General features: G+C 42.4%; 1 protein-coding gene across 1 annotated transcript; it reads right to left on the bottom strand.

Annotated features, from left to right (window-relative positions):
* Positions 1 to 1,007: 1,007 nt before the first annotated feature.
* On the bottom strand, positions 1,008 to 4,237 carry LEAP2 (liver enriched antimicrobial peptide 2). Its single transcript, XM_069971625.1, has 3 exons — positions 4,115 to 4,237; positions 3,395 to 3,537; positions 1,008 to 1,452 (listed from the first exon to the last, which is right to left on the bottom strand). The coding sequence occupies exons 1-3, from the start codon at positions 4,175 to 4,177 to the stop codon at positions 1,416 to 1,418; spliced, it is 243 nt and encodes an 80-aa protein (XP_069827726.1). The 5' UTR covers positions 4,178 to 4,237; the 3' UTR covers positions 1,008 to 1,415.
* Positions 4,238 to 14,206: the final 9,969 nt, after the last annotated feature.

Genomic DNA, 14,206 nt, shown 5'->3' with positions numbered 1-14,206 from the left:
TGGATCTCATTTGCATCTGTGGAGCGATGCTGCTGTGTTCTGTTCAACATGTTGTGATAAATAAAAAAAAAAGAATTCTCCCTCTACAGAGGGAGAATTCCCTGCCCGGTAACCATCGGGGCTCTGGCTTCCAGTTTCCTGGCTACGGATCCTGGTGGGGAAGGGAGGGGGGTAAGGTAGGGTCTGCCCCCTCTCCTCTCTCCCCTGCCACTCTTACAAGCTTCTAACAGTGGCAGGGGACAGAGGGGAGGGGGCAGAGCTAGGGACTTCAGCTTATCGGATCATTATGATCCCATAAGCTGAAGTCCTAAAACGACTTAGACATTCAGGTATCAATGCCCATTGGTTGTGAAAAGGTTAAAAGGGGGGTTTCCAGATTTATGTAAATAATGTTTTAAGAGTAATCCCATCTAATATAGTAATTGGTGGGTCTCTGACCGCCTCCACAGTGCTTCCCTGCACAGCAGTGTCCCGCCTGCCCAATGTACAGTTGTGCTGGAATGCAGTGAAGGGTGCGCAGCACTTACCCAGTGCTGTGGCCACTTTATACCCAGGATCAGTGGGGGTCCCAGTGGTCAGCATAACATAGAAATATTTCATCATGTTTGCAAGAAGGGAATACCTCTTTAATCACTCTATAAAGCAGTCCATTATACTTGTTTCATTTCTTTAACAGAATAAAAACATTTGTTTGCTGTCAGTAAACCTGCACATACTTAGTTCTTCTCTCAGCTGAGACATGCATGCAGTTATATCCACTTCATACAATGCTCTGTGAGATGAACATGTAAGCAGCAACTGCACAATTCTGCCTGCCACAATGTATCAGTCTGTGGCAGGGCTGTGGAGACAGTAAGCTACATTTATTTTTCCACACTCCAACTCCAGCTTGGGCTCTCACCACTTTATATATGGTTCATGTATAACAATATATTAACTGTAGTAAAATGGCAACATTTTTATCACCTATGAAAGAAAATATTAAGCTATGTAATAATAATAATATACAATGTTTAATATTTTTTATTTTGATGTTAGAGTTGATACATTTATACCCAGTCGGACACCCCTAACCAACTCCGACTCTATGACTGACTCCACAGCCATGATCTGCAGTCCAGACTGTGTATCTTACAGAGCACTGCCCACAATCGTACCCACTTTTTCGTAAGTAGGAAACCATTCAATTCTGCAATGCTCAATTTGGATTAAAATAAATAATACATTTGCTCTTCAAAAAAACAAACAAACTATATTATATAGAAAATAAATATACAAAACACGAGTGCAAGTTTTACACAGATAAGCCCAGAGTCAAATAAATATATCAAAGTTAGTAAAAAGATGTCCTTTATCTGTATTCATGAAGATGACATATGTTTCCCATTGCTGCAGAAAAGCCGCTGAGTCTTCCATTAATCTTTATATGTCTTTAAGCAGCATTTTTGGTTCCTGAAAGTAAAAGTAGACAGTAGATGTTACATTGTCACATACCTGTATTTTACAATTCCTCTCCTACCTGGTCTAATCTTTGTGAGTTCTTGTGCTCTTAAAAAGGAGTTTTTCAGGCTTAGGCCTCATTCACACTGAGCCCTACACTCACTGTGTCCGACAGTGAGTGAATGGGAGGACGCGCGCACGTCCACTCCCGCCGCTCTCTGCTCAAAGAAATGACATGTCAATTCTTTAAGAAGGGAGGAAGCTTACACGCACGCCCTACCATTCCGACGTTTTTGCTCAGTGTGAACGGGGCCTTAGGAAGTGTTTTAGTATGAGGTGGTTCACTGCTTCAGTCATCATATAAACAGGGCATTTCTTGTATCAGAAGTAATTAAATTGAAAGCAGTGAGGCTATGTTCACACATAGCATTTGATGTGCATTTAATTAGAGCTATTTTGCCATGATTTCACAATTTTTTTTAGTAAGATAGCAATATATTTAAGCAATTTTGACAGAATTGCACTAATTAATGATAAATAAAAGTGCATTAAATGGTATAAGTGAACATAGACTGAGTAGCAGGGTCTGGGAGATTGTGGGGGATTGGGGCAGGTGAGTATGCCTTTTTTTTTCATTAAAATCAATTCCACGCCATAATAAAACAATTCTTACACCACCAATAAGAAAAAAACGGAACCACTCACATTAGTACGGAAAAATGAAAAAAATGTATTATTAAAAACACCATAAAATAATTTTATTAATAAAAGCACCATAAAGATATAAATATGCAAATGCCACTAACAATGGCCTGTGACTGCTAACATGTAACACTAAAACAAGAAAAGGGGACTAAAGGACTACTCAGATGCAAGTGACAAATAATCTAAAGTGCATTACTATGGCAGCAGAGTATACAAGTAAACATACTAACTCAACAGTTTTTATCCAGGGGTGCCGTAGCGTACATCGTAATGTGTGTGGACCCAGTCACTATTACACATTTACAGGTATAGCTCTTGATTTATTTATATGTACTCCGGAGTATTCAGGAGCTGGTATGTTTATTTGTATACTCTACTGCCATAGTATTGCAAATTATATGTTACTTGCATCCGAGTTTTCCACCTTCAGTCCCTTTTTCTTGTTTTAGTGTTACATGTTAGCAGTTGTAGGCCATTGTTAGTGGTATTCGCATATTTATGTCTTTATGGTGTTTTTAATAATAATTTTTCTTTTTCATTTTTCCGTACTTATGCGAGTGGTTCAGCTTTTTTCTTATTGATAGTGTAGTTTTTTGCTAGAACCCAAATCTTAGGCTACTGTGCCTTTGATATACTGTACACTCCTCCATTCAGTGTGCTTACATATATTCCTGTTAAGAGGATCTCTGGCTACTATAATTTTGGTGTATAAAACAATTTTTAGGCCTGGTAAACCTCATGCACATGGTATCTGTGTCAGAGTCGCGTAGGAATTTGTTTTTAGGTACTTTGGTGGCCATAGCTCTTTACATTGTCAGGACTGTCATACTTTCTTTTCTGTAACTAAACACCCCATGACTCCTACCTACAACCTTTTCCCAGATACCAGAGAAAGTTCTCTAAACACCCCTGCCCAGCCCATCTAAATTCTAGCTGAGTGGTAAGCCATTTCCCCTTTTCAGTATGTCACATAGCAGATAAGACACTATTTTACCCCCCAAAATGTATGCAAATATATAACCTAATTTGTCAATGTGACCATCTGTGCCTCAGATCAGAGGAGTTGTCGGAGATTCCAGATACAGTACTAGTTATGATTGCTTGTATGACTAAGTGTTTAGGCAAAAAGATCTTACTTCACACAGTATGACTAAAAGCAAGCACAGGTCTATGGGTTTTTAGTGTTAGTTTTTTACTTTTTCTAATATTGTCCATTTTATTTACATGTGTGCTATAGGGTATGAATTACCTGCAGAGTCTTGTAGTGCATTCAGTATCATCTCTGCAAGATGCACCAACAGGACGCATGGACATTGTTCTCCAGAAGGGGGTCATTCTCTTCACCCTCAGAGCTGTTTTAGGGCTTTTATTATCTAGCGGAGCTGCTTCTACCTGAGGAGACAATATGTAAAGGCAATATATAAGCCACCAACATTTTACTGCACAAAGCATTCAGTTCTGGTGGTGATTGGTAGTTCATAGGGAAAACTTTAGAGAAATACCACTTGGGACATGTGACTGTGTAACAACTATAATAGTTTTCCCCTATTTGATTATTTTCTATATTCCTGACATTTGCAAGAATTTAAAGAGCCAGTTACTTATAGAATATCCCACCTAAATATAAAGAACCAATATACATGATTGTGATGGGATCATCACCTAGAAGATCAGCTATGATTTGTAACCATTCCATATGGGCCACAAAATAACTGTTGGAGGATTAGCGGATTTCATGTCCCTGTAAATCGGCTAAAAATATGATCGGCCTACATCTGAAGGACTAACACAACGGCTGTTATTATTACATGTAGACATTTATTGTACATATTAATCACATGACACATAGTTCTAAGAGTTTTAAGCATTTATGAAACACATTTACAACCTTGACAAGTCCTACAAAGTCCAGCTGCAGAAAATGGAATGTGTAGCAAGGATATCTACATTCCAGACTACCGAGGCTTACCTGCAGTATCAATAAGATACAAAGCACAAAGATAGCAGTCCACTTCCCGAGCTGTAGCCTCATAGTGGTGGGTGATCCTGAAAAGCCAGGTGCTGCACATTGCTTCCTGCCTGTGACTTTATAGACAAAGGTCTGAACTGATTGCATCACTTATATTGAAAAAAGGCCAAAGTACAATAGATACATTTAATAAGTTAATGCCTACCAACACTCTATTCACACCGCTGCATTACTCAATGTCTAATGGACTTTTGTGGGTGTCGTGGTAGTGTAACCCTTACCCTAGTGGCTTCTGGATGCTATCATCGTTTAGGTTTATGGTGGACTTTGAAAGGTATTTTATGCTAGACACCTGGGGTTATCCAGTAATAAACAAAAAGGTAGCATACACAAAAGAAAAGCAAGATGTGTGTGAATATATATATATATATATATATATATATATATATATATATATATATATATACACACAGTGGTACCTTGGTTTTAGAGTAACCTGGTTTAAGAGCTCACAGTTTTTCAAAATTGTGACTTGGTTTAAGAGCATTGCTTTGGTTTAAGAGCTCCCTGTACTGGGTGGGGGTGCGAGTGGGGGAGGGGCATGGTCTGCATAGCGGGGTCTACAGCACTGTACTCCAGCCATGGAAGTCTCTCTCACCTTCCAAATCATAGCAGATCCAGTTCATGCTGGGGCTCACATCAGGGGACAGGACTGAGGAGGTAATCTCTTTATAGCTGTAACCCCTCTCTTCCCAGACAGAGAGTGCTGCATGTATGTGCCCACATCTGCTCTGCTTATTCCTTCCTGCTTCCTGCAGTCTCTGTCAGCCCTTGTGTTTCCCATCCTCTCCATTACTGTACAGTAACTTATAATATCACATATTCTGCTGTTTCTGAATGTTTGTTTCATCTGTTTTACATGTTTTTCAGAACAATAAATCCACATTTTTGGGATGTGGACCCAATTGTCTGCATTTCTATGATTTCTTATGGGAAAATTTGCTTTGGTTTAATAATGGATTTGGATTACAAGCACAGTCCCGGAACAAATTATGCTCGTAATCCAAGGCACCACTGTACTTCTAAAAAAAAAATTCTTTCAGTACGTACTGCTGTATGTGTGGTGTCCCACCACGGGTGTTCTTTTTCATGTACCCCTGACGCAAATCTCCTTACTCCAGGTTAAGTGGTGATGAAGGTATTTTAGAGTTTCACCACAAGATGTCAGTATTTTGTATGTATGTTCTTATGTATTGCACAGCTGAAGCTAACAAAGGGTTACTGTTTTATGTGTACCAGGTGCTTTTGCTGACCTATAGGAGATACTCTTTACTTCTAGCCTTTCACTCTTATTTTTTCTTGCACACATTCCTTTCCACCACTCACAGGGTACTTTAGTTAGCCCTTGTAGAAAGTTACTTGGTGGGAGGAGGTGTAATGTCAGTTCTACTCAGATTCTCGTGGGAGAAGGACATACAGAGCAGATGTCCCTGCTGTAGCCAAGCCAGGGCCTGGCTTTGCTAGGACCCTTGTCTGGGACAAGTTCAGTGGAGACAGTGAGGGAGATTTATCAAACACGGTGTAAAGTAGAATTGGCCCAGTTGCCCCTAGCAACCAATCAGATTCCACCTTTCATTTTCCAAAGAGCCTGTGAGGAATGAAAGGTGGAATCTGATTGGTTGCTAGGGGCAACTGAGACAGTTTCACTTTACACCAGTTTGATAAATCTCCCCTAGTGTGTTTTGTGAGTTGGTTAAGACACGTGTATGCAGAAGCAACTAGAGATACTCAGTTCTTTCAGTATTTCTACTATATCTACTATGCAGAGCTAGACACTAGGGAGAGGAGTCAGGGATCATCCTAGCCCATGCCGGGAACCAGTCTAAAAGGTGCGGGGCAGTATTCTGATACACAAGAGGAACTAGCCTGGATAGGACAAAGCTACCAGAGGGTCTACGTATCCTATCTCGCAGTGACTCCCTTGACAAACTCTTCTCCTCTACGCTGCTCTACTCTACTTTCAACTCTTCAACACTGCTACAACTACCTCTACTCCACTCTACTTCTTCAAGCATCTCCTCAGCACAACCAAGTTCAAGCACTACAGTCAGTGTAAAGATTTATCTATTTGCTGCCAAAGTGTTTTGTACTATCAAGAGACTGTACAGTAAAGCTGTTATATTTTAAATATCACTGGGACTCTGTCATCCTTTCCTCAACACCAGCACCTATACACACTAACCACACACCTTGGGTTATTTTTCCCCTTTCTGTGGGTGTCAGTACTGATAGTTCGGGTGGATCAATTGCCACAACTGTGACAAGAGCCCAAGGGACCCATCAGAACCCGGCAGCCCACCAACCATTTGGGGAACAGTACAACCAGCCACAACACAAAACAGGTACCACCATCACACCTGTGTGCTGGACTAGCACTGGCGTCATGACTCTTACATCTTTGGCTGAGCTGTACAACAGAACCGACCAATCACCGTAGAAGTGGCGTCACTAGTAACACCTCAGTAAGTCGACGGTCAAGTACCACATATGTCCTACATGAAGTGGTTTTCTTTTCACTCTGGAGAGCAGGAAAGGTTTTCTATGGGGATTTTCTACTGTTCTTGATAATTCCTGACATAGACAGAGGTGGCATCAGAGAGCACTCTGTGAGACTGGAAAGAATACACCACTTCCTGCAGGACATACAGCAGCTGATAAGTATTGGAAAACTTGAGATTTTTAAATAGAAGCTAATTAAAAATCTCTGCCACCAGTTGATTTTAAAATATTTTTTTCTGAACTACCCCTTTAAAGGCATGACTTGTAAGACACCTGTACATCCAGCCAGCACTAGTAAGTTATTGTAACTTACATAACACAAGACACCTAACTAACACTAACTATCTAACCTTACTATAATACTATATGCCAAAAAGATTCATCGTGACCTGAAATAATTCCTTCATTGTGGTAATTATACTTAGGTTTTAGATACAGACTTCACCTTTGTAACTTGCAAGATATCACAAATAATAAAGTGGATCTTCCACAATGATATGCTGTTTTATTTAAAGGGGTTATCCGAGTATATTCAAATAGCACTTCCTCATTGTGTTATCAGATTGACGACCACTGTGTTTACAACTAGATACACAGCAGGTATCAGTCAGTGGTTAGAAGACGTTCTTCTGATGAAATAATTGGACACGTCATGAGGCTACTACTGTATTAGGTCTGCTGCTATTTATGAATTGGTGCTATGGCCAGCATTTATTAATATTCCTGTATGTTTAAACCTTTCCAGACCTGCCATATGTTCTAAGACATGACGTGGAGTACCTAACCCTCTGCACCATCAAATCTGATGTTTATAAATTCAGCACGTTTAACTCTAAAAAAAATAATGTACAGCCAGTGCACCAAGCGTAAGTTGCAAAATGTACAGATATTTATCCCTCCCCCCCCCCCCCCAAAAAAAACAAAATATATTTTTTTTTTGCCAAATGAGTCAATCCGTGCAAATAACTTAATCATGTTACTTGCAACAATTCAGGTACTGTATACTTTTGTTCTGGCTAAACACAATTAACATCTGCACATACACACAACACACATATGTATACAACAATAAATAGGACAACACAATTGGTTGCTATCGGCAACTGCTCCTCTCTTTCTTTGCACATGGTTTGATACTTTTTTACTTTCTGCCGTTTGGTCTAATAGCCCAGTAGACCTGGCTGTCATTACACTTTTCTGTCAGTTATTTTATGGTGCTAAATTCAATAAAAGATCAATCAGTAGGGATAGTATTTTATGTGTTTCAAACATGAGAATCCCTGGTTGAAAATCTCACGCTACTCCAACATCTGAGGTCCTAGAATTTAGGTCACTGACACCAACAGAATTGCCCACTGTCACACCTTATCTTATCATGTTTTACATGCTATGCCCTTCTTGAACCTTGTAAAAACACCTAAATATAGATCTGGGCATGAAATAAAGGTGATTGCTTTGAAACCTACAAATCTGTTTGCTGACTTACCTGTACTTGTGATCCTACATAATCGACATGCTATGGATGTAAGATCTGACCCCCATTCCACATAGATTCTTGGCATTATTATTTATTTATATTTATTATTTATTTATTTTTTGCTGTAAAATCCATTGGAAAATCCGCAGCTGATTCACTAGGTTTCTGGTTCACCAGAACTTTAACCTGTCATAACTTTTTCTGCTGCCGGAAGCATGAATGATCAGGGCGCTCCCCGGTGGTTTCAACAGCCTTTGCTGATAGATCATCTCCTTTATGCAAACAGGGAGAGATCTATTAAGGCCTATTTAGGGTCCATTCGGGCCCGCTTCTGCCATGAGGTGGAATGAGCCTTCCGCCTCAGGCGGCAGATTTTGCAGTCCGGCAGCGGGGTGGCATTATGTCCCCCCTGCTGTAATTTTTAAGTATCACTTAACAAAAATGACAGCGGACGCTCACCTGTCCTGTCGCCCGCGCTCTCCACATCCCGTCAGGTCCCGCGATGCCACGGACCTCCAGACTGTGGTGAGTGCCCGGGGTCGTGGGGGATGCGCTGGGGTGATCACCCCACTCACTCACCACAGCCTGGAGGTCCGTGACAGCTGCAGGGTGACGTCACGGGACCTGACGAGATGTGGAGACAGCGGAGAGCGCGGGCTGGCTGCGGCGTGGGACAGGTGAGCGGCTGGCTGCGGCGGGGGGAATGCAGGCCATCACTCGGGGCGGCCGCCTGAGGTTTGCCTCAGGCGGCATAAACCCCAGAATCGGCCCTGGGTCTATTTACACAAAAAGATTTTCTGACAGATTATCTGCCAAAGATTTAAAGCCAAAGCCAGAAAGACTATAAGCAGAGATCAGGTCATAAAGAAAAGCCTGAGATTTCTCCTCTTTGCAGATAATCGGTCTGTGTAAATGGACCCTTAAGGCCCTATTACACAAAACAATATCGGCCGTTATGGCTGATAATCGTCCTGTGTAATAGAAGACAACGATCAGCCGACATGACCGATGCCTGCTGATCATTGCAGTCGTTTGTCTTTGAACATGTTGAAAGACAAACTACCAATAAAGCAGCGATCTGCTGCCATCACTCTGCGGAACAAGAGCTGCTGCTATCTGCTATGGGCTGCCGGGACGATCCAGCGATCACCCGGGCAGCAGCACCCCCCCCCCTCCCCGTATTCACCCATTCTCTGCCAAAGCGTCTAATAGCACCGTAAGCGAGCGGGGAATGAGGAGCAAGCAAGCTCTGACAGCACTCGTTTGCTCCTCTCTGTCGCCTGGTGTAATAGGGGCTTTACATGGGGCGATTATCAGCAACGAGCGTTCCAAGAAATGCTTATTCTGTAAATAATCGGCTGAAGTAAAAATGCTAGGGATCAGCCAGTGAGTGGGAAAATGCACAAACCCTTTAAAGTGACCCTTAGTCAAGGCAGGTGAGAAGAGGGGATGGGGAGAAGCTGCTGGGGATGGCCCAATAGCTTGGTTCAGGCAATATAAAAATGATGACAAGTTCCCAGTATGACACATTTTGCTACCAATGGAGATGGCCATGTGCTTAATTGTATGCACCTATTTGTAATGGGTGAGGCCAAAACATTAGAGATATTTGCCTTCCCTTGTCCATATAGGGTACACAAGAGTAATGTTCTTTTAGATTTCAATGCCATACGCAGAGGTGATAGGAATATACTGTGCATATACAATTGGTCAGTATAAATGTCATTTTGAATAATAACAGAATATGTACACATGTACGATCTCACTTGACATTGTACACACTGCATAACATTCAGCTGTCAGGTCACAGACTAGAAGTCTTTGGACAGGTATGATGCAATATGATTGCTTTGCATCAGATCAGAATGTCCAGTTTTCTGAGTACTTTGGATAAAACCGATGGTCTGATATAGTCTTGTGAACATGACATGGAAGGCAGAAAAATCCAGGATCCAACTAATCAAATACACTGGACTTAAAGGGATAGTGCGGCGGTAAAAAATTATTCACAGACTAACACACATTACAAAGTTATACAACCTTGTAATGTATGTTATGTCTGTGAATGGCGCCCTTCCCCGTGTCCCACCCGTGTACCCGGAAGTGTGGTGCGCTATACTCACCTGTCACATGCCGACACCCGTCTCCGATCTTCGTCGAGTGACGTCTTCTTCGGGCGGACGGCGAACAGCTCCGACTGTCCCGAATGCCGGCCGCCCTCTGCAGCGTCATCCGATGCTCAGCCGCGATTGGCTGAGCATAACTGTGCTCAGCCAATCGCGGCTGAGCACAGTTGTGACGCGATGGAGGGGGGACGGGCGGCAGCGACTTGGCCGTCCGCCCGAAGATGACGTTTGGCACAAGATGGTGGACAGCCCTCTACACGGATCAGGTAATGTATAATGCACCACACACTTCCGAGTACACGGGTGGGGGTGGTGGGACACAGGGAACGGGGCGATTCACAGACATAACATACATTACAAAGTTGTATAACTTTGTAATGTGTGTTATTCTGTGAATAATTTCTGAGCGCCGCACTACCCCTTTAATCCCAAAATGTGCACAATTGTGATTCATGTCTCATTTTATTATCTGATATGTAATTGTTAAAACACAGTGGGGGAGATTTACAAAATTCTTTGAAAAATGATAGAATCTGATTGGTTGATAGGGGCAACTAAGACAATTCTACTTTACACCAGTTTGATAAATCTCCCCCATTATGTCAGTGTTGGATTTCAGTACATCTCTTCACATTAGCTGCCTTGTTACCACACCAGGAATGCAGTGCTGAGGTTTACAGAACACCTAGCTCTAGATCCACACAAGGCATGGTTTTTAAAGTGGTACTCCGGCCCGGGGGTATTTTTAAGCTATGGCCGGGGAGGGGGTGGTTATAGACGGCGGAGATCACTTACCTCCCCGGTTCCAGCGCCGGGTCCCGCAGCCGCTTGCTGGTGTGAGACGTGACTTCTCAAGGCAGCTCAGCCATTCAGCTGCCGAGGTGGGAGTCAGCTACAGCACTGATTAACCCCTTAGCGACCCATGACCTATCTGATACGTCATGGTGCCGCTCGGGGTGTTCAGAGCGGGGTCCCGCCGGGACCCCGCTCTGAACGGCGCTGATCCCGGCTGACATGTGCAGCCAGGGAGTGCCTCTATTAGCCGGCGCGGGTCCCGTTGCCGCGCCGGCTAATTAAGCCTCTAAGTGCAGCTGTCAAACCTGACAGCTGCACTTAGAGGCTTCAGACCTCACGTCCCTGGTGTCTAGTGGGACGGATCTCCCCCCCGCGATGCGATCGCGGGGGGGAGATCCGTTCTTCTGCCCGTGCCGGGCCTCAGCGTCGGAATGACGCTGATCCCGGCTCGGCAATAGATTGCTATGGCCTGCAGCAGGCCATAGTAATCTATGACCGATCTAATCGATCTTTGCTGTGTATATACACAGCATTGATATCTATGAGAGATCAGTGCTGTCTATATACAAGTCCCCCAGGGGGGCTTCTAGTTACAGTAAAAAAAAAAAAGTAAAAAAGTGTTTTTATTAATAAAAAATCCCCTCCCCTAATAAAAGTCCAAATCACCCCCCTTTTCCCATTTTATAAATATAAATTAATAAATAAACATATTTAGTATCGCCACGCGCGTAATCACCTGAACTATTAATCACATTCCTGATCTCGCACGGTAAACGGCGTCAGCGCAAAAAAAATTCCAAAGTGCAAAAATGCGCATTTTTGGTCGCATCAAATCCAGAAAAAATGTAATAAAAAACTATCAAAAAGTCGTATATGCGCAATCAAGGTACCAATAGAAAGAACACATCATGGCGCAAAAACTGACACCTCACACAGCCCCATAGACCAAAGGATAAAAGCGCTATAAGCCTGGGAATGGAGCGATTTTAAGGAACGTATATTTGTTAACAATGGTTTGAATTTTTTACAGGCCATCAGATACAATATAAGTTATACATGTTATATATCATAGTAATCGTAACGACTTGAGGAACATGCATAACAAGTCAGTTTTACCATAGGACGGACGGCGTAAATGCAAAACTCCCCGAAATCAAAACAAATTCGTTTTTTTTTCAATTTGACAGCGCAAATGATTTTTTTCCGGTTTCGCAGCATATGTTATGGAAAAATAATGCCTGTCATTGCAAAGTACAATTGGTTTCGCAAAAAATAAGCGCTCATATACGTCTCTAGGTGAAAAAATGCAAGCGCTATGGACTTTTAAACTTAAAATGGAATAAGCAAAAGCGCAAAAACGAAAATAGGCTTTGACCTTAAGGGGTTAATTAATGCAGTGCTGGATTACAATGGGCTGCTGGAGCCCACTGCAATTCATCATCCCGGATCAGCATTATTGCGAGGCTGAGGCCCAGCCTGGTGAGATGATGGGCTGTAACTGTGGCTGTAGCTGCCTGTAATTGTTGAGTTTGATCTCCCTTGTGTTTGGGGACACAGCTGTGGTTTCAGTTGTTCTTTAAAAAAAAAAAAAAAGAAAAGCTAATAAAGAAAAAGTGATATGTGAAAAGTGATGGTTCTCTGCACCATCCACAAGCTTAGATACTGCACATTCAATATACACCTGTATAACACTTTTCTGTGTCTTCTTTCTGCTCTAAAATTGCTTCATATTATCGATGGCCAGTGTCACCTAGCAAGGGCTTCACAGCAGTTAGGCACTCTACTCTCCCGGGAGATAGAACCTAACTACCATACAGCCCCACCTAGGTGCCACTGTCCACTGATAAAATGAAGCAATTGTAGAGCAGAAAGAAGACACAGACAAGTGTTATACAGGTATATATGGAATGTGCAGCATCTAAGCTTGTGGATGGTGCAGAGAACCCCACATAGAGTAAGGGGGTGACAATATCACTTCGGTCAGCTGCAAATCATGTTCCAAACTGCTGACACTGTTAAATAGGTAAATCAAAGCTTCCCCCTCATGTCAGCAGCTTGTTGTAATAAAGGCCATATGGGCAGTACATTACAAGCTCTGTATTCTCCATCACAGTGCAGTAAGGGAAAGATGGAGGTCTGCTGAGAATATCATGCAGGATCGCTCAAGTACAGGCAACAGGCACTGCTCAGGACTAGGGATGAGCAAATTTATGGTACTAGCAAAGGGCTTCGCTAGGCTCAGCCGCCAGTTTTCAGCCTTTAAACTTCTCCCAGTTTCCCAGAACTGGATGCAGTTTTTTCAGGCACTCAGAGAGGAGTGGCACAGAGTTCAAAGGTAACCGGCTGAAAAACAGCGTCTCCTTTCCCCTATACTACTTAGGAGAGGCTGCCCTTGGACAGGTGATCACTGTGTGATGTCAGTGGTAGGTGGGGTTACAGATGAGGTGTTACAGCTTGCCTGGCAACAGAAGAAACTGTTCATGTTGCCTATGTATCAAAAGTGGGGGGGATTGGACCAGGAAATGAGTATTTTCTGCAGCTTCAATGTGTGAGTTATGAAGTGCTGCAAACAAACAGCCCAATTCATGTAATAGAAACCTATTGCAAACAAGCTTAGATTATTGATGGGGCTTCAACAGGGTAAATCTCTCTTAGGGTGCCTTCACACATACCGTATCGCTGGGTTTTTAACGCTGCATTTTTGTTGCGTTTTTTACATGCGCGTTTTGATTTTCACATGATTTTCATGTGAAAATCAAAACTTGCATGTAAAAATCGCACCAAAAACGCAGCAATAAAAACGCGATAAAAACGCAGCGATACGGTACATGTGAAGCTACCCTTAACTGGAGTTCCTGTAATAGATACACTTTAATCATAAATAACCATGCAGCCATGCATATCATGATTTGGAACAAATCCACTCTCCTCATTGGGGTAATTATTCTGGTTGTTACAAATATGCAGTATGCAGAATTATGGGTAAGAAACTGGCAATTGTCACATGCAGAGCCGTTTTTAAACACAAGAGTCATAGTTCCAAACACATGACATTGTGTGTGGGGATCACATGACTGATCGAAGTATGAAAGACAATTATTTCGAAAGAAGGAAAATGACAACAAAAACACAAAG

The sequence above is a fragment of the Dendropsophus ebraccatus genome, chromosome 1 (assembly GCF_027789765.1).
Source record: "Dendropsophus ebraccatus isolate aDenEbr1 chromosome 1, aDenEbr1.pat, whole genome shotgun sequence".
NCBI classification, from domain to species: domain Eukaryota; kingdom Metazoa; phylum Chordata; class Amphibia; order Anura; family Hylidae; genus Dendropsophus; species Dendropsophus ebraccatus.
This window is presented reverse-complemented; position numbering and strand designations above follow the sequence as displayed.